Below are 27173 nucleotides of genomic sequence, written 5' to 3' on the forward strand. Positions count from 1 at the left end.
ATTTAATTATTAAATTGCTTTTAAAGTAGAACTCTGGCCCACAATAGGTCAGATTTATAAAACGTAATGGATTTCTGCCTTTTCATTAGTTATTTTCAAGCATGCGAGGGTCTAGCCTCGCCGCTGTTTTAATACAAAGTCAGTTTCCTCGAGAAATTTGCATCTTCATCGTAACTCAAGGCTGTGCAGCCTCGTGATTTTTGAATTGGTCCATTCAAATTTTTGGGAAATCTTCATTTTGCAGCATTGTTGATTACTTCGGATGATATTGGTTTGATTGTTTTTAATTGACTGGGACAATCAAGAGGCTTGCCGTTACGCATATCAGACGAGAATGCCAATTTCTCTAGTTTGGGGTTGGATATTTAGAAGTCTATCCTCAATTTCATTGTAACAACGACTTAAGTCAAGACTTTTGAAACCGTTAGATTTTTGATGCAAAAATACATTAGACGATATTCAATTGGTTATATCTACTTCAATACAATAATTAAAGAGTAACGGCTTAATAAATCAGACGATGGTATGTGACCATGTAAATACAGCTCATCGATTCAAGCTACTACGATCATATCATTCAAATACTTTTTTTCCACCTATCAAATTGAACTAAAAATTCAGTCTCTCCTTAATGTTTAATTCACTTGAATATTAAAATATCAAATAATCATTGAATCTCAACCTGGAATTGATAGAATAAATAATCCTGACGACAGAATTGAATCAGTCTCGGTTAATGTATAGTGTAGATATATACATCAAGGGGCTATTCTATAACATTCATGCGTATAGTTAGTATATTCAGTCTTAATCACTCCCTTCGTACTAAGTGAGGTTTTTGAATTGAAGTTTATTTTGAATTCACTACCACAAGAACTTCAAAGGTTTCTAGAGAAGACTTCCCAAAAAATTGGGTAATCTCACATGTTAAGATTCTCGAAATCTCCTTTTTGTTAAAAGAGGTTGAAAATCCGAAGTCTGAAAAGTATTGATGTGTTTAGATATGATATGATACTCTGTTGATCTCATCATCTCTCGTCACATAAACAAATTAGACACTACCTAATACTAGTTTATCGTCCATATCAGACTGAAGGAGACTAGAAAATCGCAACCCATACATTCTATGCCCCTGGATAGATAGTATCCACAACATCATTCTTTCAAATATACTAAACCAGCTTTCATGGAAATGCTTCATTCCATTCTACTCTAGATATTTCATTCCTATCTTAGATACCTTGCATCTGAAGGTTTTGAATTTCTTGGTTTGTTGTTGCCGGATTGATACAGCATTATTTTCATCCGATAATACAATTACCTCTCAAAAATTGCACACTCACGTCCACATAAGACTCAGTTTCTTGACACCCTGTATTACGAAATCATATATTCAACATCCAAAATTCACCCAGGTACTTTTTATTCCTCACAGCCCCGCCCTCTTCTGTTCATGAAGTATATATTCGGCATCGCAAAACTTTGGAATCACCAAGTTGACTGACTGTAAAAAGCTCCATGAAAGACGGAAATCAAATGCTGAGGTATATGATCCGGATCGCCAGCGATCAACGGAGTTACGGATGCGTATAGCATCCTCACATTCGTAATATGTAATTTCATGGCTGTAGGGAATTCACTCATTCAATGTGAGGGAACCAACTTGGCCAATGTACAGTTTCATAGGCGCCTTTGGGCATCGACCTCAATTGCGTCAGATCCGCTATGTAAAGATATGTCCTGGCACAACAATATATAAAGGCGCAAACATACATGCTTACTTGGGCTTTCGGGTTGACGTCGAGTAAAGGATCATTTGTTTTGGAATTGTTGATTATTTTGGCTTTAGAATCATACAACCACTGGAGACTTGTAGTCTTGTGTAAGAGTTGATTGAATCGAGATGCGCCATGTAGCTGTTCAGAAGAGACTCTTTGTCTTCTTGCAGCCTTCTGTTCCCATATTTCTCGCCGGATTTTCCGTTCTTCTTCTGATTCGGAACACCATAACACCACTACCACAAAATATATAACAATAGTAGCTGCAAGTGCAACGCATGAGATGCGCCAAAGAAATTGTTCGACATGTGTTGGGAACGTCTCGTTCCAGGATGATAAGAAAATGACAGGATAGCTGATAGACATTAATGCAAAAGTCGACATATAACCCCCATTTAGTTCGTACCAATATGTATTCTCAATTCTCGTGATATAAGTGCCGTCGCCGGCTTCATTCGCGTACTCGACAAAGAGGACTTTCTCGATTCTCATCCACCGGAGGATATTGATCCAATGTTGCCAGGAGCGTGACCAGGGCCATTCTTGACGTGAGACAATACAATCAAGAGGTGAGTGGTCATGTCTGGTCACTGCGGCACCGTTTTGGATCTCGGCGATGGTGAATTGAGATGAGATGATTACCGGGGTAGTTACGTCTGCAGGCTTATACCACCAACACACAGAAGTACCCAAGGCGCACAATATAAATGCCACTGTTGTAATTTCCAATCCAGTGACGGGTAGATGTTCTATCAAGCGGGTAAGAAAGTTCACCATGAACCAGGTCGTTTGGAGGATCGTAATGGCACGAAGAACACCATCTGTCTTATTCCGATCCTTAACAGTTTTCTTAATGTTCTCAGTCGAATCCAAGAGAACGTATTCGCTTTTAACAAGGTGTAGCAATTGCTTTGCGTTCAAAGGAACGAAATAATCCGGATGATCTGAAGTCTTGAGTACAAACCCTCCAGCATTTGCAAAGAAGGCATGTATCATTTCCCAGCCCTCAATCCCAGCCCCTCTAAATTCCTCAACTGACTGCCTAGCTGCTGCCCATTGCCCGATTGCTGCTTGCAGGGTGAATTCGGGGCCAAGAAAACCGAGAGCCGTAAGCCACAATCGCCGGCAGATACTCACAAAGATAGTTTCGCCTGGAGCAGGAAGATTTAAACAGAGTATCGACCAGGAGCATAATATCATAACAGAGGCACAGTTCCAGAGTATGTCAAAGCTGCCTCGTCCATCTGGGCTTTGAGTCCATCCTGAGTTCACCGTGCTTCTGGTGTTATTCGAATCTATAGCTGTAGCATTAGTTGTCGTTTCCTTCCCAATTGTGGAGGTCATACGGTCGGCAAATGGTGCTATGGGTAGACAAGTATAAGCACTGGATAGATTCAATAGTATGAAGGAAATCGCATGCATGTGAAGTCTTGAAAACAACATAGCAGTACAATAATTGAATTTTGAATGAGATGACATTTCTCGAACGACGAAAATTTTCAAATTATGCCAGTAAAGAAGGATATAATCCCATCGCCTACCATGATAAAAGAACCCCCTACTTACTCCAGATATCTATGACAGGTAACAGACTCTTCAGGGGATATATTCATTGGTTATGGAAGGCCGTTGCATTACATTGTTCATAAGCATAGGGTCACATTGAGGATAAGCTATGGTGTATCTTTGCGACAAAAGTGATAAAATTCAATCCTTTAGTTTTAGCTGTAGACTGCTAGTGTTAGGTGTAGGATGCTAGTCTTAGGTGTAGATTGCTAGTTTCAGATGTACATCGCAGTATTTCAGTGCAGATCGTATATTATATCGAGTAGCATAAAGCTAATTATTTTACAATCATTGATTCGAATAACTCTACAGACTAATCAAATAACTAGTTTTAAGAGTGACTGCATGATTGTGCGATTGTGCGATATATAATAAAAAGGCAATGATCTGTAGTGAAATACTACGATTTTACGGCTAAAACTGGCAATCTGAACTAAAAACTTGGATTTTGTTACTATTTGCCCCAAAAGACTCCATTCAAGCAGATATCCAGACCGAAGTTTGACTAGAGACATTTCAGCGCCCGTTTCGTATAAGAGATTATGGCCGAGCATTGGGTAATAATCAACGAGCCGAAGACTCCAAAAAACCAACCCTCCTTGCCCCCCCTGCTTATGATACTGCCACATAGCATTTGTGTGGTTGTTCTCGGATTTAAATGTTTAACAATTCAAGACTGTGGCGTTCTTCGCATGTTTTCAGCGCCAAAAGCCAGTGCTGGGGGTAATGTCCTGCAGAATATTGACTCTATTCGTCAACAGGATACGTAAATTACCCTATAGAATCGTAGAATCTACGAAACGTTTGGGGGTTTCAAGGAATAGCAAAAGAGATATCGTAACAGCATAGTGCGATATTTATATCTCAACAGTTGGATGTCATCCTGCAGAAAGTCAGCCGGGTACGGATATTATCCCGTTTGATCTATGGACCGACAGCACCAGTTCGCTATCTTAACCGGCATTAGCGCATTATATAGCTCTATTGACGGTACTAGTAGGATAAATCCTATTGGCAGGCCATAAGCGCTCCTAGCTCGCTTCCTGGATGGCTCGGATGGGTAGATGGAGGAGGGGATGTTGGGACTGGTAATTCCTTAGATATGGAAAAGGAACTACTTTTCGGAGTAAGCAGTAATCTCTTTTCTGAGAACAAATGTAGATACTATGAAACCATTGAAAATGGAAAGCCTTGCTATTAATGGTGTTCTGTTGTTATCTTTATGAGGTTACTGTGTAGGTCGAGTAGGTGTAGATCACGATCACATGTTTGGTACATTTACATACCAGGATTGAGCCGAATAAACTCCGAGCCACAATCTTTGATTGATTATTAGATAACGTAGTTTAACACTGAGTGGCCCATATCACCGAGTGGCCCACTTTCACCTCAATTTACACCTTTCTCTTTCAATATGCGTTTTATCAACAATCTATAATGAATTCGAATAACCAAGAAGTTTATATACTTCTTGCTATCGAATTTATTTATAAAGATAAAAACTAAATATTCGAAAAGCTGCTATATTTTATAATATCCCTTGTATGACTTTTTGATATAGAATAGAAGGTTTATCTCTTTATATAGAAATTCGAGCCAATAATTATAAGATTATAGAATTAAAAGAAAAAGTGATTGTTCAATATATATTCAATATAGATTCAAGAGGATTTCTATCAAAATTAAAGAATGTGGAAGATATAGTAAATTATATTCTTGAATCAAGGGGTGCAAAACGTATTGGAAAGCTTTAGGTATATCGATTTGTAAAGTATCGAATCGAATTAAAGATATATTTTAATTGTATTTATAACTTTCAAAAAGCTTTTTTATAAAGATCCTAAGCTTATTAAGAAATGGTTTGATTAATTTCGAATATATAAGCAAAATATGATATTCTTGATTGCGATTTCTATAATTTTGATGAAATGGGCTTTATGATGGATATAATATGCTTTGGAATGGTGGTAATAAGTATTGAACGAAATGACAGAAGTAAGGCAATATAATTAGACAATAGGGAATAGGCTATAGCGATTATATATGGTAATGGGGAGGGTGAAACTATATCTTTATTTCTAGTAATTCAAGGATAGATTCATTTTTTCAATTGATATATAGAAATCGATTTTCCTGTGAATTAAGTTATTAAATTTATATCTAATAGATAAACAAACAATGAAACGGGTTTAGAATGATTGAAATACTTCGATAAGTATATTAAGAATCGAAGAAAGGGTAAATATCGAATATTAGTATTAAATGGGTATAAAAGCTATAAATCAAAAGCTTTTTAAGTATATTGTAAAAAGAATAATATTAAATATATGTCACGGTGTGAGATCACGTGACATATTGGTCCCCTCGGAGGGGACCGAATTGGGCGCTCGCGCCGGAGCGCAAGTGAGCTAGGGCCCGATCGGGCTAGCTCGTTTAGCAAAATCCTGTATATCTTCAATTTGAAAGATCCTGTTGTTACGTAAGCGGACACAATAGGAGTTGTAAGCTTTACCACTACGCCACACACGCAATCTGTCCAAAAGGCACAATATCAGGGATTGTTTCCTGATAGCTTACTACTATATATATATCCATATAACAGAGCCCTCCTCTTTAACCTTTTTCGTCCCGAAAAGGCTAGTACAGGGGCTATTATACTATACTATAGTCAACCATATGATTTGTAATAATAGAATAACACTCTTCTATTATCCAATATCCTCACCATTAATAATCCATTATTAATGAATTCAGAATATCCAATCATTAAGCAGATACATCCTCGTCCCTAATTCGATCCACTTTTCAATTGGCTGTTAACCCAGTCCCAATTAAAAGCCCGAAATCAGAGATCCCAGAACGATATCCACAAGGTAAAATCCCTGATACTCTGTTACGTAAGCGGACACAATAGGAGTTGTAAGCTTTACCACTACGCCACACACGCAATCTGTCCAAAAGGCACAGTATCAGGGATTGTTTCCTGATAGCTTACTACTATATATATATCCATATAACACCTGTATTATAGCTCTTTGAGCTATGTCTTAATCCTTAATCTAAACCTATTATCCAAATCAATATAACCTTGTTAGATTAAAACAAAATTATTAAAACCCTATTCTGCCTGCCTGCCCCATAATATTATGTAGCTTTTACCTATTAAAATATTGCTTTCGCAATAACTACTCCACACCTACTTAGCCAATCTAGGGATTCCTTAGAATTTGGTATTTCTGTATTAGAGGACCCTCAGGTTTGGTATTAATACTTTTAATCGGTATCTGCATATTATGTCGAGCTGGAGGAAACCAACAGATCACTTGAATGCAAAATTTCCGAATCCCTAGTCTGCAAACATATTCAAGTCGCTTTGCATGAGCAGATTGCTATTCAAAACGCCTGTTTATTCAATCGCCTTGCCGAATCTATGCCTATTATATCTGCTTGTTTGGAAACTGTATCCCCCGAAACTCCTATTGACTTTATCCCCGAACCTATTATACCTGCTCTGATCATTTGATTGAGTGAGTGCATTCCCGATCCAAAAGAGGTTAATGGTACTCGCTCTGACCTGTACAGATTTATTCAACAAATATATAGAAAATTGAATACAAATAATAATAGATTTCTAATAACTTCTATCTATTTAATTTATATTACTAAAAAACTTATTAGAAAGACATATAAGCTTATATTATCTAAGATCTCTTATAGGATTTCTTAGTTCACTAATTATATCATACTTCTCGAATATCTTGAAAATATCTTTGAAAATCTTGATTGAATATAAAATGCATAGAACAAACTATATATATTAAAGCAAAGACATTTCGATTTTAATACCTTCTTTATAGAATTCCAGAGATTCACTTTAAAAGAAAAGATATCTAATAATATTCTAACCCTATTTCTATTTCAAAAAATCTCTTGTGAATTACAAAATATATTATTGCATAATCCCATTCCAATTCATAAATTTCGTTAATATACTAATTATTTATAATAACTCAATAATCAATTCTGTTAATATCAATAACAAGTTTATTATATTTATCCTATTATTTCCAAAACTTTATTCCGGAGAATAATCACTACTCCACCTTTACAACTCACTAGCCCGAAATCTATTCCTAAAGACCTAATGAATCTAAGCTTAGGAAAAAAGAAATATACTACTAAAAATCTGGATTCGCGGTGGGAATATAGTGAATGCTATTGTTACAGCTTTGTTAGCTATTTGATATGAGATTGTTTATATTCTGATACCTGTTCTGTTCAATTCTAAGTTATTACTATTACAATCAGCCCTACAAGAATCAGTCTTGTATTAAATAATTCTCCAAGGGGCTGAGTTCCTATCCATTTCTTACCTCGCTTTTCTCCTTACTTATTGATTAGTTCAATCAATTTGGGAAACAGGATACGCCTAACCTAAACCGCAATTAGAACAATTCTTCGCATACCCTCTGTTTATCTACTACTACTATTTATAATCTTCCTTTAGAAAATGAATTAAATAATTATATGGATTTAATAATTCTACCCATCATTCTATTTTTGGAAAAAGATACCTTTTTGATATATGCTATAGTCGATAATGAATATAAAGAAATTATCTTTGTAAATCAAAATTGAATGTCTTCCCAGAAAATACTAGTATATTAATTATCTATAACATTCGAAGTTATAGAATTCAATGGAAACATTCTGTTCGATAATTGAATTACTTCCTATATTTGAGTAGAACTTAAAATCAATAATTATATTGAGAAGAAGATTATTTTGTATATAATCGAGCTAGTTTATTATTCTATTGTACTGAAGATAGCTTGGCTTAAGAAACACAATTCTTGTATCGATTTCGCAATAAACTCGTTTCAATTTGATAATTCATTTTACTACGAATTTTGTAATACTCCATCCTACCCATCCCATATAAAAGCTCTGTTAGATATTCCTTTAAAAGCCTGATTTGTATACCTGCCTACCCACCCCGAAGAGTTAAAGAATAAGGATATAGTTGCGATCTCCCTAAAAGCCTATTCAACTTACACCCATTAGAAATATGAAATATTCCAAATATCGATTAAACAAATTGATAATATTCTAAATAAAAAGAAAAAGGTATTTGATCCCAAAGACCTATTACCCAAATTCCGAAATTGGAAAGATATCTTCTCCCCAAAGAATGCAGAGAAGCTATTCCCTCATCGACCATATAACTATAAGATTCGTTTTAAAAAAAAAGCTGTTTCTTTTTTCGATACCTTATACTCTATATCCCACCCCAAATTAGAAGTCCTGAAAAAATAACTAAAAGAGAATCTTAGAAAAGGATTCATCCAGCCGAGTTTTTTCTTTATCGCTTTCTTTATCTTGTTTATCAAGAAAGTCAATAAAGACCTCCGATTTTATATAGATTACCACACTTTGAATAACTTGTTGGTTAAAAATCAATACCCCTTACCATTAACAAAAAAATCTCTAAATAATCTGAAAAGAATAAAGTATTTTAATAAAATCGATATTATCTTTGTCTTTAATAATATAAGAATAAAAGAAGGATAGGAATATCTGATTATATTCCATACCCAATTCAAACTATTCGAATCCTTAGTTATACCGTTTAGATTGACAAAAGCTCCCGCAACCTTCCAAAAGTTTATTAATGATTCCCTACAGAAATACCTGGATATATTTTGCATTACTTATCTAAACGATATTCTGATATATAGTCGAATTCGAGAGGAATATATTTATTATATCCAGAAGGTTCTATAAGTATTGAGAGAAGCTGGTTTGTTTGCTAAATTCGAAAAGTGTGAATTTCTGAAATCTGAAATCAAGTTCTTAGGCCTTATTGTAGAAAACGATAATATTTGAATGGATTTAGAGAAAATCTGAATAATCGTAAATTGGAAACTGCCTATTAGCATAACCGACGTCCAAGCATTTATTGGGTTTTCGAACTTTTACCGACAGTTTATTAGAGATTTTTCGAAGATTATTAATTTGATGATAGATCTGACCAGAAAGAATGTTCTGTTTTTGTGGAGTCTTGTCTATCAAGAAGCGTTTGATCAATTGAAGTGAACATTTACTGAAGCACTTATTCTAGTTTTCTTTGATTAGGAAAAGAAAGTGATTATAGAAACCAATATCTTCGATTATATATCCGCTAAAGTACTTTCCCAATATAATAATAATGGAGTATTTAGACCTGTTGCATTTTCTCTAAAAAACACTTGGTAGCTAAATATAACTATAAGATTTATAATAAAGAACTATTAGCTATTATTTATTACTTTAAAGAATGATATCTTAAGTTGAAAGGCGCTATATTATTAATTCAAGTGATTATTGATTATAGGAATCTAGAATACTTCATTATAATAAAGCTATTGAATTGCTATTAAGCTTGCTAATCCGAATTTCTATTTTAATTTAATTTTCGAATTACCTATTGCCCCGAAAAGCTAGGTGCCAAACCCGATGCACTGACTAGAAGGTTAGAAGATCTCCCTAAGAAGGAAAATGAACGCTTTTTGTATCAAAACTGTATTATTCTGAAATAAGAGAATCTGGATTCCGATCTATTTCCCACTACTATTATTCTAATCGAATCTAAGATTACCAAGAAAGTACACTTTGCTATAACCACTTATAACCAGAGAAACCCCAACCCTACCAATACCACCAACCACTTGGATTCCGACAATATCGTAATTTTGCCAGAAAATAGCAAAGTTATAGAGCCTATAATCCCATATGCTATATCTGTATCCAACCCTGCAATACAACTAGAGAACCCAGAAAACCCTTTAAACCTTTCTACCGATCTGCTTATTTTGTTCCACGAAGGCTATCAAGCTAACCCCTGTACCCGAATCTATCCTGAAATCCCTATGAGAGGGATTCTTGAAATATCCGAAAATCACTTTTGCTGAGTGTATCGAAAATAATAACCTACTATATTACCAAGAGAAATTATATGTTTCCAATTATGATTCCCTAAAAACCTATTTATTCTGTCTATACCACAAATCGCTTGCCGTTGGTTATCTGTATCATATTTGAACCTTTGAATTACTATTTCGAAACTATTATTAGCCTGAATACTATAATTATATTATGTAATAAGTCCACAACTACTATAATTACCACCATACTGCCCCAAATCACAAAGGCTAGAAGAGAGTTTTCCGCCCATTCCCAATTCCATAAAGAGCTTAGTAAGATATCTTAATAGATTTTATTATATATTTACTTAAAATACCAATTTCGATGTTATTATGGTAGTAATCGATTAATTGATAAAAATGAAATATTTTTTGTTTTGTTATAATACCTATAACTCCAAAGAGATCACCCACTTATTCCAAAAGAATATCTAGAAGCTCCATAGCTTATCCCTAACTATTATATCTAATTATAAAGCTCAATTCGTTTTTAAATTCTGGAAATATATTTGTAAGCACTTGGGCATAGCCGTTAAGCTTTCAATTGCTTATTATTCTGAAACTAATAAACAAATCAAAAGAGCTAATGTAATACTAGAATAATACCTCCAATTGTATATAACCTACCTACAAGACGATTAAACAAAGTGACTCCTACTTATCGAATTCTCTATCAACAATGCCTGGTCCGAAAGTACCCGAATAACCCCATTCTTTTTGAATTACGGGTTTCACCCCCGCCTGGACTTCGAACCTATACCATCCCAGAATAACCATTTTATCATACAAGATACTGAAGAATTCGTTACTAAAATGAAAGTTATCTCCTTATACCTATAAACCGAACTAACTATTAGTCAAGCCCAATACTCAAAGAATACCGATGCCCACTGTTCCCCTACCCGTAAATACCTGCCCAATGATCTAGTCTAACTGAATACTAGAAACATCAAGACCCTGCATTTACAGAAAAAACTCGATTGGAAGAATCTCAGGCTCTTCAAAATCCTGAACCTGATAGGCCCCTATGCCTATAAACTAGAGCTCCCAGCCTTGATAAAGATTCACCTTGTTTTTTCATATCAACCTGCTATATCCTACATATAATAATCTTGTTCCTGGGCAGTGTAATCCGTTATTACCCTTTATAAAAGTAAACAGCCTTAAGCATTTTGAGATTATCGAAATCCTGAACTCTTGTTAAGAAAGAAGAGGTTGTAAAGGATCTTGTCTGAAATATATTATCCGTTGGGTCGACTACAATACGCCAATCAAGGAACCTGCAAGCTATCTGAAAAACGTACAAAAACTGATTCGCAATTTCCATCAAAAATACCCTAATAAACCAGAACCTATTTGATCGAATACTGTTCGCCTCTAGATAATCAAATTATAATATTTTTGCTTTAATAAAGCTTAGCTCTTAGGAGGGGGGTAATGTTATGATATAAGATTACGTGATATATTGATTCCTTCGGAAAGGACCGAATTGGGTATTTGCGCTGGAGCGTAAGTAAGCTAAGGCCCAATCGGGCTAGTTTGCTTAGCAAAATCCTGTATATCTTCAACTTGAAAGATCCTGTATTATAGCTCTTTGAGCTACATCTTAATCCTCAATCTGAACCTATTACCCGAATCAGTATAACCTTGCCAGATTAGGGCAAAGTTATTAGAACCCTATCCCGCCCGCCTGCCCCGTGATAATATATATGTTTATTATTGTATTCAAATTATTTAATTTAATTATTTGATATAGATTATTTTAGCAATCTGAAATATTTATATAGTATTCAGATTGATAGATTCATTAAGATATATATTAATTATATTTCAAAAGTTGAATTTTTTATAGCTTTTAAAATTGTATACAAAGAATCAATTATCTTTCAGAATATGAAATCAGGGTTTCGAGGAACAGGTTTAATTCTATTTAATCCTGAAGCTGTGCTTTCAAAATTAGATATTCGAATTCGTATATCTATTTCTTCTTCTTTCAATCTAGATTAATGGATTTTTTAAACTCTTTACAATCTAATTGAAGCTTTTCTTAATCAATATTAATTAAATCTCGAATAATTTGTTATCAATCAAGCTTTCCTATATTATATTTAAGATTATATTAGCTTTAGCTAAAGGTATAGAAAGATTAGCTTATAAGAATACATTTTTAAATATAGAGATTTATATATTTCGGGTAGCAAATGAGATATTAAGCAAACATTGATATATGAAAAAAACCTAATTATATTAAGGAAAAGTGTTTATTGAACAAGAGGCTTTTGATATATTATTTTAGTAAAAGGTTGATATTCAGATTCAATATGATGAATGTCAAAAAGAGGGAATTCTAATAGGGAAATATCTTCTAATCGATGTTGTAGTAAATGCGGAAAGATAGGATATAATATAAGAATCTGTTAAAATAATATAATAGATCCTAGATTATTAGATTCTTAATAGTTTCAATCAATTGATTTAATTGTTATTGAATAATATGAGTTTGAAAGTGTAAATTGAGGTGAAAGTGGGCCACTTGGTAATATGGGCCACTCGGTGTTAAACTACGTTAACGAAACGAAATCACCAGAAATCTGTTCAGTAGAGAATCAAGGGTTTCCAGTTATCATCACAAAAAGCCATTTACCAATTCCGTTAGAGCGAGTCTCATGAAGATTGACTCAAAAAGCCTAGGAACCAAACAGGTTCATTTTTACCATGACCGTAAGCGCCTGTATAGACTAATATCTCAGGCACCGTGTCGCACGAAAAATGGTATCACAACACGTTCCTGAAGTACATGGTTGTCACATTTCACTGCCTACATAAGATTACTCCATGTCAGCTCATTCATTGTCGTTGGCAAACTTACCTCACTAATAAATCATTCGCAGTCAATTTATCTTCTTTGTCAACACATCAACCTTATCGAGCCATTTCTTGCTTATCAAGCTCTCTGTCCTCAAGGGATCGTCCGCCATGACAGATAACCCAAACAAAATGGCTCCCATCATAAACGAAAACAAGTCTCTGCAAGATTATTACCACACAATTGAATCTCCTCTTGGCTATCAAATTGTTCTCGGTGGTACCAGGCACTTTGGCTGTTATGAACGCGACAAATACAATCCTTTCCCAATTGGAGCCGCGCTACACAGAATGGAGGATTACCTCGCGAAGACTTTGAGCCTTCCTTCTGGTTCGCGAGTATTGGATGCAGGATGTGGCGTAGGCCATGTTGCTTTGCGCCTCGCAAAAGTTCACTCGCTCGAGACCAGGGGATCGACGTCATAGACCATCACCTCGAGAAAGCTAGGCGGAACATTGAGAAACAAGGGATGAAGGCAAGAGTTACGGTTGGAAAAATGGACTACCATCACCTTGACGGAATTGCAAGCAACTCGTTGGAAGGTGTGTATACTATGGAAACATTTGTTCATAGCACCTCTCCAGAAACAGTCGCTCGTGAATTTTATCGCGTGTTGAAGCCAGGTGGTCGTGTAGCACTTTTCGAATATGAGCATAGTGACATGAAGTCGGAGCCGAAGGCAAGGGTGGATTCGTGGAGCACAATCAACAAACATTCTGCGATGCCCGCGTTCGATCGATTCACATATGGATCGATTAGCTCAATATTTGCTGATGCTGGCTTTACCAATGTCGTGACCGAAGATATCACTATAAATGTCAAACCGATGGTTCGGTTCTTCTTCGTGTTGGCATATATCCCATATCTATTGGTCTTAGCTTTCGGTCTCCAGAAACATTTTGTAAACACTATGGCAGGGGTAGAGGGGTGGAAATGCCGGAATAGTATCAAGTATGTAGTAGTTAGTGGGGAAAAACCGATGGAAAATGGTTCTGAATTAGACAACAGCGAAAGCAGGAAGTTAAAGTGATAGCAGATATTTCCACTAGGCGACGCACTAGTTTCTGAGCTATCTTTTAACTAAATAAATAAAACTCTATGATACTTGCTTTATTAGAATTGATTGTATCAACGAATGAATAAGATTTGAACTATCTTATAGAGATGAGTTCTCTATCTCCTAATAAGGTGCCAGCTACGAGCGCCGTTGCTTAACAGGGGTCTTCTTGGCCACTCAAAACGGCAAAAATTTTGAGATTTTTCGTTATTTTGATTTGTCTTTTAATAAAAATCCTCAATTCTTTATATCTCTATATAATTATAAAAGTATAGCAATAAATTGATTAGATAATTTTACAATTTATAATTGTACAGGCTGCTGTCGGCCTGGAGTGGTCCAATACCACGTGCCGCTCAGAGCCCCACGCTAGTTTGACCGTGACAACTTATGTCTAGGTTCCCTCCCAGCTTTCGTATAGCTCCGTATTCGCTTTGAGAAAGCTGATGCCGTAATCAGTTTTCATACGAGAATGTACGAAGTACTATCTGACTTACAAGTGGGGCAACTCTAAAGCTGTCCACGTATAGCGGGTAGCATCTCCCCCTCTCCTAAATAAGACTTAGTGTCTCCTAAAAGAGGAGACATCCTAATATTGCTACTCTCAATTTCTACAGTCCCTGTTAACGATCTTAGCACAAGCATATTTTCAAAAGCACTAACGGTAGACCTAAAGGCCTTGACAAGAACTCAGCGAGTATTACTTGGGACAGCCCTTCAAAGGCCCCACCAAAAGTGGCGATGCAGCGTTTTGTTTAGCGTGAAGAGTAATCTACGTCAGAGTTTAGCAGTTCGGATGGTTTTGAACTCTGGTATTTGGACTGAAAAGCTGTGTAATCCATGATAATTTCAAGGGACATGGGAACTCCGTCAAGTCGTCTTGCCCTGGAGACAATACCATTACCAGCACTATATAGGAGAGAATAAGAAGATGTCTGATTTCTATCAAAGATTTCAATGCCAACATCTATCATCCCACTCACTCCCTCTACAATGGTATTCAAATTGTACTTCTTGGAGTTTCTTACCTGCCTTTTGTTCCTGGACTCCGTGAGAGCCGCGTCGAGCGGCGGTCAGGGAGATGCGGATGCTTCCCCCTACTCTCACTCTTGTAGCTACTGGCTTGAAGATATCAAACACCAAGGCATTGCAGCCTTCAATCTAAACCCCCGTGAATTTCACGTCTTTCGCAATGTCAAGGACTTCGGTGCCAAGGGAGACGGCTCTACAGATGATACAGCCGCCATCAATGCTGCCATCAGCAGTGGTAATACTTGTGCCCCTGACTCATGTTTGTCGACCACTGTAAGTTTTTACTTGCCGTAGGATGTTGTCCCCCTCCTGAGACCCGTCACCTCTGGTTCTAAGACGTTACACGTTCCCGCTGACAATTCAAAGAAAGCCCAGGCATTAGTATACTTCCCAGCGGGCACCTACATGGTAAACTCTACTATTATTCAGAACTATGGGGTCTCTCTACATGGAAACCCCAACTGTTTACCAGTCATCAAGGCACTCCCCGCTTTCCAAAATGCACCGGGGGCAATAGGATTGATTGATGGTAACCCGTCAGTTTTCATTTTCACGAAGAACTTGCGCGCATGAGTTAACGTAGTACAGATCATCTGCTGCGATGGCCGCAAACATATTTTTCAGACAGCTCCGGAATCTTGTCATTGATACAACCTTGGTACCTCCAAGTGTCAACGTTACGGGGATCAGCTGGCCATCAGCACAAGCAACTAGTCTTCATAACATAGTCGTCAACATGCCTACCATTGAGGGAGTCCAGCACATCGGGCTGATGGGAGGTGGTGAGCTTCACTTTATGCTTTCTCAATCTTGAAATCTACGGTGTCTCTGCTAACTCACAAGTGCAGGAGGGGAGGTGTTTTACAGCGACCTCGTCTTCAATGGCGGTCATGATGGATTTAAAATCCCTAGTGGCCAAGCGAATCTTCGCAATGTCACCTTCAACGGCTGTGTCACCGGACTCAATCTCCAGACCTCTACCACGGTTACGGCTCAGGGAGTTGCCTTCAATGGTTGCTCCACAGCCATTCAAACGTTCATTGCCACCGGAGCAGTCTCTTTGATTGACAGCTCTCTCAAGAATGTTCAGATCGGCATTGCTTCAGACCGTGGGGATCCTCTCTTCCAGTCGTCAGCTGCGGGAAGTTTAATTCTCGAGAACGTAGAGTATCAAAATGTGACCATCCTAGTACAGCTAGTCGGTAAAGGCGCAGTGCTCGCAGGCGGGACTGGCACGATCTTGGGATGGGGACAAGGTAACAAGCTACAGGATAACATCGCCTCCAACTTCTCAGGATCGTTAAGTCCAATGAAGCGACCAAGTGGGCTCCTCCAGCCTGGATCTCAGAAATGGTACTCCCAGGCCAAACCTGGATATGAAAGTCTTGCCGTCAAATCATTCATCAGCGCTCGGTCTGCTGGTGCAAGGGGGGATGGACTAACGGATGATACGGCGGCTCTTCAAGCAGCCATTTTCTCCTCTGCTGCACAGTCGAAGGTTCTCTTTCTCGACCACGGAAGCTACAAGGTTACGAAAACACTGTACATCCCCGGTAACACGAAGATCGTTGGCGAGGCCTTCCCAAACATCTTTGCTGCCGGGGAATACTTCAAGTTTCTTGATCACCCACAGCCTCTGCTTCAAGTTGGCCAACCCGGTGAGCGCGGAGCAACAGAACTTGTCGATTTTGTCCTAGGTACCCAAGGTGGCACTGCTGGTGCAATTCTCATCCAGCACAATCTCGCCTCTTCCACTTCAGGAGTGGGTGGCTACTGGGACGTACATACTCGCGTCGGTGGCTGGGAAGGCTCAGAGCTGCAGGTTACACAGTGCCCCACGACGCCAGGAGTGAAGAAGCCGCCCGTTGATGCCAACTGCGTGGCCGCATTCATGTCGATGCACATTACCAAGAGCGCTACTGGAGCCTACCTGGAAAACTGCTGGCACTGGGCTGCAGACCACGACATCGACGATCGTAATCTCACCCAGGTTCAGATCTTTACTGGAAGAGGCATACTGGTCGAGAGTGTGGCTGGGAACAACTGGCTCATCAACACACCTTCAGAGCACCACTCCAAATACCAGTACAATTTCGCCAACACCAAGAATATCTTCATGTCAATGGCACAGTCAGAAGAGCCCTACTACCAGCCAAATCCAATCGCCTCTTATCCTTACCCCTATAAGAAGCAATTGAGTGACCCTTTCTTTTCTGGGCCTCTTAACGGCACCAATGGTGCTTCTCGGCAAGTCGCTTGGGCGCAAATCATGACCAACTCACACGACATTGTAGTGTATGGGTCTTCTTATTTTACATATTTTCACAATTGGAACAGTGGTATGTAGCACTTTTCGTCCTCCGTTTCTCGATTACAAAGAATACTTAAGTCCCTATTACCAAATCCTTACTTACTACTTCCTTCAGACTGTACAACTTCTTCAACATGCGCCGAGGTTTTATTTAACATCGACACCAATTGTACTGGCATTACAGTCTATGGCTTTACAATTGACGCAACCCAATACCTGGTCAATGGTGGAGGTGTCAATCTGGCACCCTCTGCCAAAAATTTACTGTTTGCCTCCTTTAGTCAAATTGCTTTCTTTAAACAAGAATAAATTTTATTTTTTACATGTCAAGATGCTTTGAAATATCACGTAATGGTTTCTTACCAATTGAATAATAGAAAGATAAATTCCAATATCAAGCGGTCAAACAACGAATATTTTGCGAGTTTCGAAAGTTAGAAAGTGTCCCGCCAGTCCATGCACTCACTGGTCGCCGTGGTGGGGACTGTGGTATGGATGAGGAAGTCTGTTCATGTAATTCTAGCAGGCCTGCTACACTTCAAACTCCACCTCAACTTGGATGAGTTAAAATCAGGGGCCATAACTATAGATATTTCCAGTCGATAGAAGCCATTGGTTTCTGGGCACTCTCCAAACCTTCAATCTTCGCTTTTTCGTCCAGATATACATATGTAGTGTGACTATTGAAAGAAACCCAGTTGAGGAAAAGAGCCCTTGAGAATAAGCAGCCAATTGCATCTTCAGCTACCTCATTACTCACTACGATTGATGTTTCCATGTATACGGTTTTAAGAATGACTAATTCTTAATGATTCCTAGTCAAATGATTGGACTGACAGGGCCAGGTGAGTATGTCTGTATCCTAACCAATCAATTGTATTTGGAAGTTATATTGTAGCAGATATCTAGCACAAATTATCCTTTAACTTATCACACGGGTCGCCAGAGTCTGATTCGATACAGATAGCCTTCTCACTGCTGCTGCATGCTACTCTCAAGGGTCTTAGATTAAATATTTCATTTCTTACCTCTCATCCTATACAGAAATTAAACAAAGCATTAGAAATCACTTCTATACTCTCTATCTTAAAAGTGTCAAACGAGTTCATATATATCTACTCAAGAACTTCAATCTTTCAATCTAGAGACTTTCTAGAAGACTAAGAGTTTAAAATCTAGTGTTTATAGATATAATGAGAGAAAGTTAGGCCTAGCAAGCGAAAAATGAAGTTCTAATTCTAAGTTCGTATATATTGTAAAGATTAGAGAAGTTGGAGAAGGTAGACACAAAGAGGACAATAAAGAAGAAACTAATAAATCGGTGATTTCAATAGTCCGGAAAATCGCTTAATTAGGGTGTTCAGGATGAGGGTGCTTTAACTTACATCTAGCGAGGATTATAGTCTTCTTTTCAGATTTTTCCACCTGGGCTTGATCATATAATTAAAAAGCTCGTTCACTATCTTCTGCGCGAAATGACCCTCGTTTTGTCTATAGACGCTAGAGAGAGAATGACAATGACTTAAATAATACTTAAGAGGTCTTATTGACCTAATCTATAATTGATTTTCGATACATAACAAGTCGTTGAAAAAAAAAACTTTGAAACAATAAGCTCTATACACTGTACATATAATGTTGTAGAGTGAGGATTGTTATTCAATCTTAGCAGGAGCAATCAGATCCTCCATCATTTTCACATAGAGTCTTTATGATCTTAATATGTATAGATATCTGCACGAGCCTAAGTCGTAAATGAGTAAGATCGATTGGGGCCTTGAGAGCGTGATCGATAACTGTAACGCAAAGTAGAGATTAGTCTACGCCAAGGGAAAACCACAGTGAAATGATTTGGGTCCGTAATTGTATCGCTAAGCACTTGCTCAGGATTAAAAGCCTACAATTCGACTATATCAAAACGGAAAAAGATATAACCTGGTATCGTCAATATCCACCCAGCCTGAGCAAGCCAATTTCGCCAAAACATTTGAATCCTCATTCAAAAACGCGATAACGAGGCGCCGTCGCATGCCAAAAGCAACTTCCACCAACATAGAGCTCAATAGCCTCAAAATACATAGATAACTCGCGCGAAACTGGTCGCTTCAAGCGCTCTTTCTTGAGTCTGACAGCTTTGCTTTCTTCCTCAACTATCAATCCGAGAAGCAATAATTTTGCAGCATCAGGTGATATTTTATGCTGTTTGATTAGCACTCTCACTCCGTTCCTGATTCGATCCGTAGTCTGATTTTTCTCAATATTCCAACTGAAATAGTCGTTTGTTAAGCCAAGTATATTTCCCATCGTAAAGTCATATTGCTGTATTGATTCATAATCAGTATGACTAAGCGTAATTCCCGTTCCCCAACGAATGAAGTAAGATGATATCCTGCGGCAGCGTGCAGTATTAGTAGATATCCTTGTAAAATTCTAATCTTTCAAGTACTTGCCAATAGCCGCAGTTTGCAACTCTATAAGGCATATACTCCTCCATTCGATCAAAGTCGTCGTCTCGACTATCAAAAGTCGCAAGATAATCCTGCAGGGTTTCGATCATTCTAGGCGCCTTCTCTGGATCTAAATCGATTGCTTTGCGCAATACAGTCGCTAGTGCGCTTTGTCGTACGTTCTTTGAAGTGAAATCTGAAGGCTGCACGTCGATTCTCAGTACTTCGGCAAGCGCACTGTGTTCTCTGCATGCCTACGCATCTTTTAGTGAACGACCTCATTGCCCAATATATAATCCCAGCTTACTGCGCTATGATCTAGTTCTTCTGTTACATCTTATCAAATATTAGACTTTTCCTATCTATGTTTATTCATGATTAGGTGTAACGTACCATCATGTATCCACATGACCTCGATTATGCTAGCAAGCAGAACCAGTCTTTCGACTTCGGCAGAGCAATGACATATCGAAAATGGATCTCCATAGGCATTGGAGTACCGAATTAGCGCGCGACGTCTTTCTCTTGAGTCAGGCTGGGAAGCCTCTTGAGCAATGGCCGACAATGCACTTTCAACATCCGTAGCACCCACACTTATAGCAGCGGGATAGCGAGAGAAAAAGCCGGGAACTTTTTTGGTATCGATAACCTGGCATGTAGAATAAATATCCATGACTTGCATATTGGAGCTGCACATGCCAAACGGGTTGTGAAGTCAAATGTGTCGTGAGGCTATCAGTTTTGAAAATTAAGATAGGGTGATGGCCCTACATTTATTTATTCTTTCTTGGCTGTGATTAGTGGGGGAACCAGGGATTTCTCAGCCCTTGATTTAGGTTACCGTGCAGGAAGAACAGATTAGCGATTGCCAGAAAAGCGATGAGCGACAAGGTGGGATAATGTAATGCAACGCAGGGCCACGCCAAGCAAATAAATCAATTATTTTAGTATGCAACGAGTGATTAGGTTGGCTCAAATTATACTATAATAGTTGTAATGAATTCGTAGCGTACTTACATAGATGCCTTAGGCATCCACATCCTTTATAGTCGGTGTCCCTTCGCCTCCTTCTATTCTCTTTGGAGAACATCACAAATCTTGCCTAGCACGTACCCTATCTCATCTTTGCTCCACCAATTTCGATTCCGATCCGTGTCCTGACCCCTCACTAATCCCAGCATTTCTTATATGAACTCTTCTCACCATCTCCTCACCCGACGCTTCACCCTCCAGGCTTTTCACGCCGTATACCTCTCCTCTTCGTCTCCATCTTCCTCTTCCGATTCTGACCCATAATCCTACCCCTCACTAGTCTTATTAATCTCCATATTCAATCTATTTACTACTTCTTCACCCACCTTCACCTTCCAGGCTCTCCACGCCGCATACCTCTCCTCATCCGTAACATCATCACGGCCCCCAAGAGCCTGCTCATAATAAGCATCCAAGTCTTGTAAGATTTTACTAGTTTGGCGTAGCCAGCTGAATTTCGGGGCCTCGTTCAACTTCCGAACCTCTATGCTTTCCTCCCCACGCGATTTTTTCAACCTTTGCAATGCATCCCTGCCCAGTTCCTTTGCTTTCTCCCTTTTCCCAAGATACCTCAACATCTTGGCATAACCTATCTGTGATTCTAGAAAAAGCGATTGATAACCCTTCAGATTCCCTGTACACAGCAGCCAAAGTCTTTTGAAAACTTGTTCAGCCTCATCGAATCTATTCAAGTCCTGAAAAGCATAGGCAACCGCTTTCGTTGCAAAAATGAGGCTTAAAGTTTCCCTGCTATGGTATTGCTCTACCAGCTTCAATGCATGTTGACTTAAAGCCAGACTATCTTCCCATCTATAGAGATTTCGAAGTATGGATCTCAGGTCGAACATTAAACTGAAGGCGTCGCTGCTGAGAATAGCCCAGCTATTCATGAGGCTTAAGATTTCTGTGCATAGCCTATTTGCTTCTTCCGTCTGGGTCGTTTTTTCCAGAAGTTCTGCTAACTTTATCTTGCTGTTCAAGGTCGCAGCATGGGCTTCTCCTGAGAGTTTCACCTGCAGGTCAATCACCTTCCTATACAGCTGTTCTGCTTCATCAGTGATGCCGAGTTCCATGAGTGTTTCCACTACTTCAAATAGAGATTTTACGACTATGGGATCATCATCGCTTCTATTCTCTTTGTTGTACTCAAGAACCTTACGCTGTAGCCTCAAGGCTCTTTCCTATGATTAGGTATATTCAGCCGGTTTTCATCTTGATTTAGAGAAAAAAATATTCTGATACCTTGAGAAAATTGAAGCATAGGATTTGAGAATCTAACTCTAGCGCTGCTGCCACATACGCCGCATCTTGCTAAAGATTAACATAAAAAGCAGTAACTTACAAGCTCGCCAAATTCTTTGAGTCTTCGACTAAGTAACTCTATACTATGAATAGTTTTCCTATGTTCTTCTCCATACATTCTAGAGTGTAGTGTGTAAAGCTGTGTACTGATTGACAATGCTTCTTCTGTCATGCCTAGCTTGCTCAAAATACCTTGTATTTTCTCCTTGACATTGAACGAACTCTGCCAAGTGTCTTCCCAGTGGAATTTCTTTTGTCGCTCAAACAAGCGTCCACCTATGACTTTTGCTTTCTCAGAATAATCCATCAACTTAAGATTTGAGCACATTATACATTCACTCAAGTAAAAAATTTCATACATAGATCGCTTATTCGAGGACTCATCATAGGAGCTTTCGACGACATTTGGTGTAGTAATATATACGATGTTCTCTTCATGTGCACTGATGTGAACGAGATCCATATCCAGGAAATTTGTCACTGCCTGACCGGCAATCATTTCAGCTACCAAGACAGTGTACTCCTCACAGAGTGATTCTTTGGTTCGAAGCCGAATCCAATCCTTGACCAGAGGATGAAGAGATATATGGTATTCGCCATTGGTAGAAGCATAAAAGCTTTGTATGAGAGACAGGCTCTCTAAAATCTGCAATGCATCGGCAAATGCATCTCTATCCCATACACCCGCTTCTCTCTGGCTGAAGGCAAAACCTGGATATTTATAACTCCACCAAAATTCTTGACTCATATATGAAGAGAAAAGCTCCTCGGAGATATCACGAGGATCGAAGAATGCAAGAATTGTAAGGAGTTGCTCGAGATCTGCCGAATTGTGTTGAGCTTTGAGTTCGTCAAAGGACAGCTCCCAGGTGGTAAACACATTGAAGGCCGCTTCTTTCTCAAAATCGCTTAAAAGCTTCGTGTACTTGTTCATAGGAATCTTGTACTTCAAAATCGCTTCCCGACGTCGAGAATAATGAGATTCAAAGCTTGAAAAGTTAAGCTTCAAACTTTTGATATATGTCGCAGCTTGAGTAACAGCGAGCGCATGATATCCAAGCCTCTCCACAATATTCAACCCATTCATTTTGTTGACTTCATTTTCTTCTACGCCGCTCTGTTTATACAAGAGCTGCAGAGCTTCTTTGTCGGGCAGACCCAACAGCTCAATGGCTGCGGCGGTGTCTTCCACTAAGGCGTCAACATCCTTGTGCCTTGTAGTCACCAAAACTGATCCATAGACACTGTGTGGTATGTAGTCTTCAAGAGAAAATTTATCAGGCGTATCGTAATTGTCAAAAGTAATCAGCCACTTGAAATTCCACGTACGAATGGTATTTTTGACGACTTCTAGTTTCGTGTCACCACTACCACAGTCGTTTCCAGGCCCCTTGATCTTAGAATAGATTGTTTCAAAACTCCGGATAGCCGAACTCTCAGAGCTCATATCGACCCAAAACACGGCCTTGAACTTGTTTCTCGAGATATGGCAGTATTCAAGCGCGATTTGTGTCTTACCTTGTCCTCCTAGGCCGCGCAAAACCACGATCCCTGCCTTTGAAGAAGAGCTTCTCGAATGCGCAGAATCAATCCTTGCTAGCACCTCTCCTCGGCCTATGAAATGAGGGATCTTGCGACCTGTAGGAACCTCGAAGTAAGAGGGAAGTATTGTTAAGGGTTGAATGGAGACGAGAGGATTTATATGCTCATATAACTTTCTTAATACTCTCGAATCCTGGAGACTGACCCATCTGTAGCAATTTTCGTCTTCCGAAGTGACTTCGGTGAGAAGTTTGCTCCCTGATGATTAAAGCAGTTAGCAGATTTAATCTAGTCTGAAATGTAAACACACGACCGTAACGACTTTGCTAGATCTCCAAAGGACTCATAAACATAAAAATAAAAAAAATGTATTGAACTCACAATCATCCAACTTGGGTAAATTGCGCATTAGCCTTTTAAGCGTAGAATAAGAAAGGTAGCATGCTGCTGTCGCCTGAAACTTGAGAATACAAGCATACAGCTTGATGACCCTCAACTCAAGCTGTATATCGACATCTCCTGCGACGGCAGTATTCAGATAAACACTCTCTACTTCGGTGTATCGAGCTATGATATCTGACAGTTTTTCTAATCCCTCGAGAAGTGCTTCATTTTGTTCGAAATCATTTGAAACAAGCTTAATTCCATCGTCAGTGACCAATCAAACAATTGAACTAAACAGAAAGAAAACTCTTCTTGGCTAGTATGTAAGAAAGATGCAACTTCGCTTCTTATGAATATCTGAAATGGTCTAAATATGTCCGTATTTATAACATGAACACCTGAAAGCTCAGGTCACTGCATGCTGCAAACTTAGAATGCAGCGCCGAAGATGACATTTGCTGTCGTAAATGTTGATAAACTGCTGGCTTACACTAAGTAAAAAGGATACACCAGCCCAAGGCAAACCGGCATGTATTGGATCAATACTCGCAAGAGCTGCCCCGAATTCTTTGACCTTCTTAAAAGCTTCCATAATTCTTTTCACCCGATCCTTGACTTTGAGTGACTTTCCGGAGATCTTGATGGTCCATTGCTTTGATTCCAGAATTTCCAGTTTCTTTTGAACCATGGTCGCTATTTGCTCTTGTTTGTCTAAAGTAGTAAGATTGGTATCGAGAAGCAATGCTTCGTATGTTTCCATCAGATCAGGACTATTCTTCAATAAGGACGTGTACGCCCGACTCCAAAGTGTTTCTCCAGATTTTGAGATCTGCGTCTGGCTGATTGAAGTGGGTGTTGTGGATCGTGGAGAAAAACGATACAGAGGTTGTGGTGTACTATCTAGTGTTGTGGATATCAACCTAGCGATGGTTCGTTTGGGGGTTTCCTGAAGATCAAATTAGTACAGCAAGATAGTGTTGATAGAAAACTGCATACTATCTTTGGAGCAGGCTCGCCATTGCCAATCGAATCATTGGTTTGTTTTTTTCCTGTTCCTCTCCACAGGCCCTTGAAAAATCGGCGTTTGGAATCCATGATGAAGCTGCTTTTCGAGGTTGGAAGCTAATTTGGATGGCCAAAATTCATGCACGCCATTGAGCTACTTCGGCGGATCTTGAAGTTGGTTGTTTTGAATGATGTTAATTCAGAGTGCTGACGGATGGTCAACACAATCTTTGGGCAAGCGGGGTACATGCAGACCTAGTAGATATATGTTAGCTCATTGGTCCTATGCAGCCTCAAAACCTGTGATTCAGCCAATTCTGCATGTGACTCCCTCTCAAATCCACAGCCCCATGTCATTTCTCAATAGCAGATTATCCTCCCCATTGTAGTTGTTAACCAAATCGGTCGCGCCTTATCAGGACGAAAAACATCGGAACACCAAATTGGCTTGAGTCAAAACTCCTTCAAAAACATCTTTATTCGAGAGCGTATAGAGCTTTCTCCATAGAATGATAAATGGATTCGGTATATAATTCTAAAAGAGGGTGAGATTTTGATGTCTCGCTTTGATGAATCGCGTCCATTGATGTACGATAATATCTTTTGACAATGTAAAAGTAGGAAACAAGACCAAGATTATCATTTAGCTCACATGATAATTATTAAGCGCTAATAATCACACACCCTTACTTAGGCACCTTAAAGAACTAATAATATCGAGACTCTTACGCGGTATGACGTCTTTTAGAAACAAATAGTAACAAAATTCGATTATTTATACGAGGACCTATTTCTAATGAATGCCGGGCTGAGATTTAAACGAATTTCCTCATTAAAACTATATTTTATTCTATATTTTTATAAATATATAATAATTTAAATATTCATTATGAACTTTAGAATCAAAGACGTATATAGAAATTTGATTTATTATTATTTGAATCACAAAAATATTGATTTTAGAATTATATTTATTGATAAATTTTATAAAGAATTTTGATTCTTAAATAAGTATTATTTTTTGTAATAATTTTAAATCCTGAAATTTTATTCTAGATTTTTATCAAATTAAAAGATTTTACAAGAATCTAAAATTGTATTACTAAAAATTTATATTAAAATTTATTTATATATCTGTCACGGAATTCACCGTATAGTATAACCCTACGGTATTAATCCTAGTACTCCTCCGGAGTACTCATTCCCATGATTACTAAAACTATTTCACTCAGTTCATTTGTGTACCCTATACACCTAATTAGGCGACTGTCACGGGTTCAATACGTAGCTATGTGGATGCCTTAGGCATCCGCCCTCCATATAGTCGGCGCCTCTCCGCCTCCTTCTTCACTCCTTATAGAATATTATACATCTTATCTAATACCTATCTTGTTACGATAGAATTAGCCTATATAAACCCAATTAGCTTAATGCTATCAGTGATATCACTTTTAGCATGATAATTATAAGCCCAGTATACGTTTATAGCACAGTAGCATAATTCTTCACTTTACCGTACTCTCTTGTAGTGGTTTTTCGTAGGCCCACTTATAAAAGGGTATTTCAACAAACCCACATTAATCATCTGATCTTGGCCTATTAAAACTAATGTAAGAACCCTACTTTGTTGCCTCATTATTTTCACTCAGCCTATTAGATGTATCCAGAGAGAACCTAATATTAATTATATCCAATCAAAAGAGAATCTAGATTTGGTATTATATAGAGATAGAAAGAGATTTGCACATTTATAATTCAATAAAACTAGTACAGAGATTACTGCCTATACCCAGCTAATCAGCAATCTCGAGAATGTATTACAATAGAATTAGCCTATATAAACCCAATTAGCTTAATGCTATCAGTGATATCACTTTTAGCGTGATATA

At 38.3% G+C, this 27173-nt stretch overlaps 5 protein-coding genes across 5 annotated transcripts; 2 read left to right on the forward strand and 3 right to left on the reverse strand.

Moving 5' to 3' along the window:
• Positions 1 to 1640: 1640 nt before the first annotated feature.
• EAF02_009498 (uncharacterized protein) lies at positions 1641 to 3391 on the reverse strand (the record flags this gene model as incomplete). The annotated part of the gene is made up of 2 exons (XM_038905546.1): positions 1641 to 3162; positions 3345 to 3391. 2 exons carry the CDS (start codon positions 3389 to 3391, stop codon positions 1641 to 1643), a joined length of 1569 nt encoding a protein of 522 aa, XP_038754604.1.
• A 9912-nt stretch (positions 3392 to 13303) lies between these two features.
• On the forward strand, positions 13304 to 14202 carry EAF02_009499 (uncharacterized protein; the record flags this gene model as incomplete). Its single annotated transcript, XM_038905547.1, has 2 exons — positions 13304 to 13531; positions 13582 to 14202. The coding sequence occupies 2 exons, from the start codon at positions 13304 to 13306 to the stop codon at positions 14200 to 14202; spliced, it is 849 nt and encodes a 282-aa protein (XP_038754605.1).
• A 1020-nt stretch (positions 14203 to 15222) lies between these two features.
• EAF02_009500 (uncharacterized protein) lies at positions 15223 to 17881 on the forward strand (the record flags this gene model as incomplete). Its single annotated transcript, XM_038905548.1, has 5 exons — positions 15223 to 15534; positions 15628 to 15797; positions 15850 to 16043; positions 16110 to 17600; positions 17688 to 17881. 5 exons carry the CDS (start codon positions 15223 to 15225, stop codon positions 17879 to 17881), a joined length of 2361 nt encoding a protein of 786 aa, XP_038754606.1.
• Positions 17882 to 19567: 1686 nt separating this feature from the next.
• On the reverse strand, positions 19568 to 20701 carry EAF02_009501 (uncharacterized protein; the record flags this gene model as incomplete). Its single annotated transcript, XM_038905549.1, has 4 exons — positions 19568 to 19961; positions 20023 to 20273; positions 20327 to 20355; positions 20413 to 20701. 4 exons carry the CDS (start codon positions 20699 to 20701, stop codon positions 19568 to 19570), a joined length of 963 nt encoding a protein of 320 aa, XP_038754607.1.
• A 268-nt stretch (positions 20702 to 20969) lies between these two features.
• Positions 20970 to 25853, reverse strand: EAF02_009502 (uncharacterized protein). Its single transcript, XM_038905550.1, has 6 exons — positions 25276 to 25853; positions 24770 to 25225; positions 24277 to 24532; positions 24101 to 24153; positions 22394 to 24001; positions 20970 to 22232 (listed from the first exon to the last, which is right to left on the reverse strand). Exons 1-6 carry the CDS (start codon positions 25372 to 25374, stop codon positions 21318 to 21320), a joined length of 3387 nt encoding a protein of 1128 aa, XP_038754608.1. The 5' UTR covers positions 25375 to 25853; the 3' UTR covers positions 20970 to 21317.
• Between the last annotated feature and the right edge of the window lie 1320 nt (positions 25854 to 27173).

The sequence above is a fragment of the Botrytis sinoallii genome (genome assembly GCF_014898435.1).
Source record: "Botrytis sinoallii strain Bc 23 chromosome Unknown BSIN_020, whole genome shotgun sequence".
Classification (NCBI taxonomy): domain Eukaryota; kingdom Fungi; phylum Ascomycota; class Leotiomycetes; order Helotiales; family Sclerotiniaceae; genus Botrytis; species Botrytis sinoallii.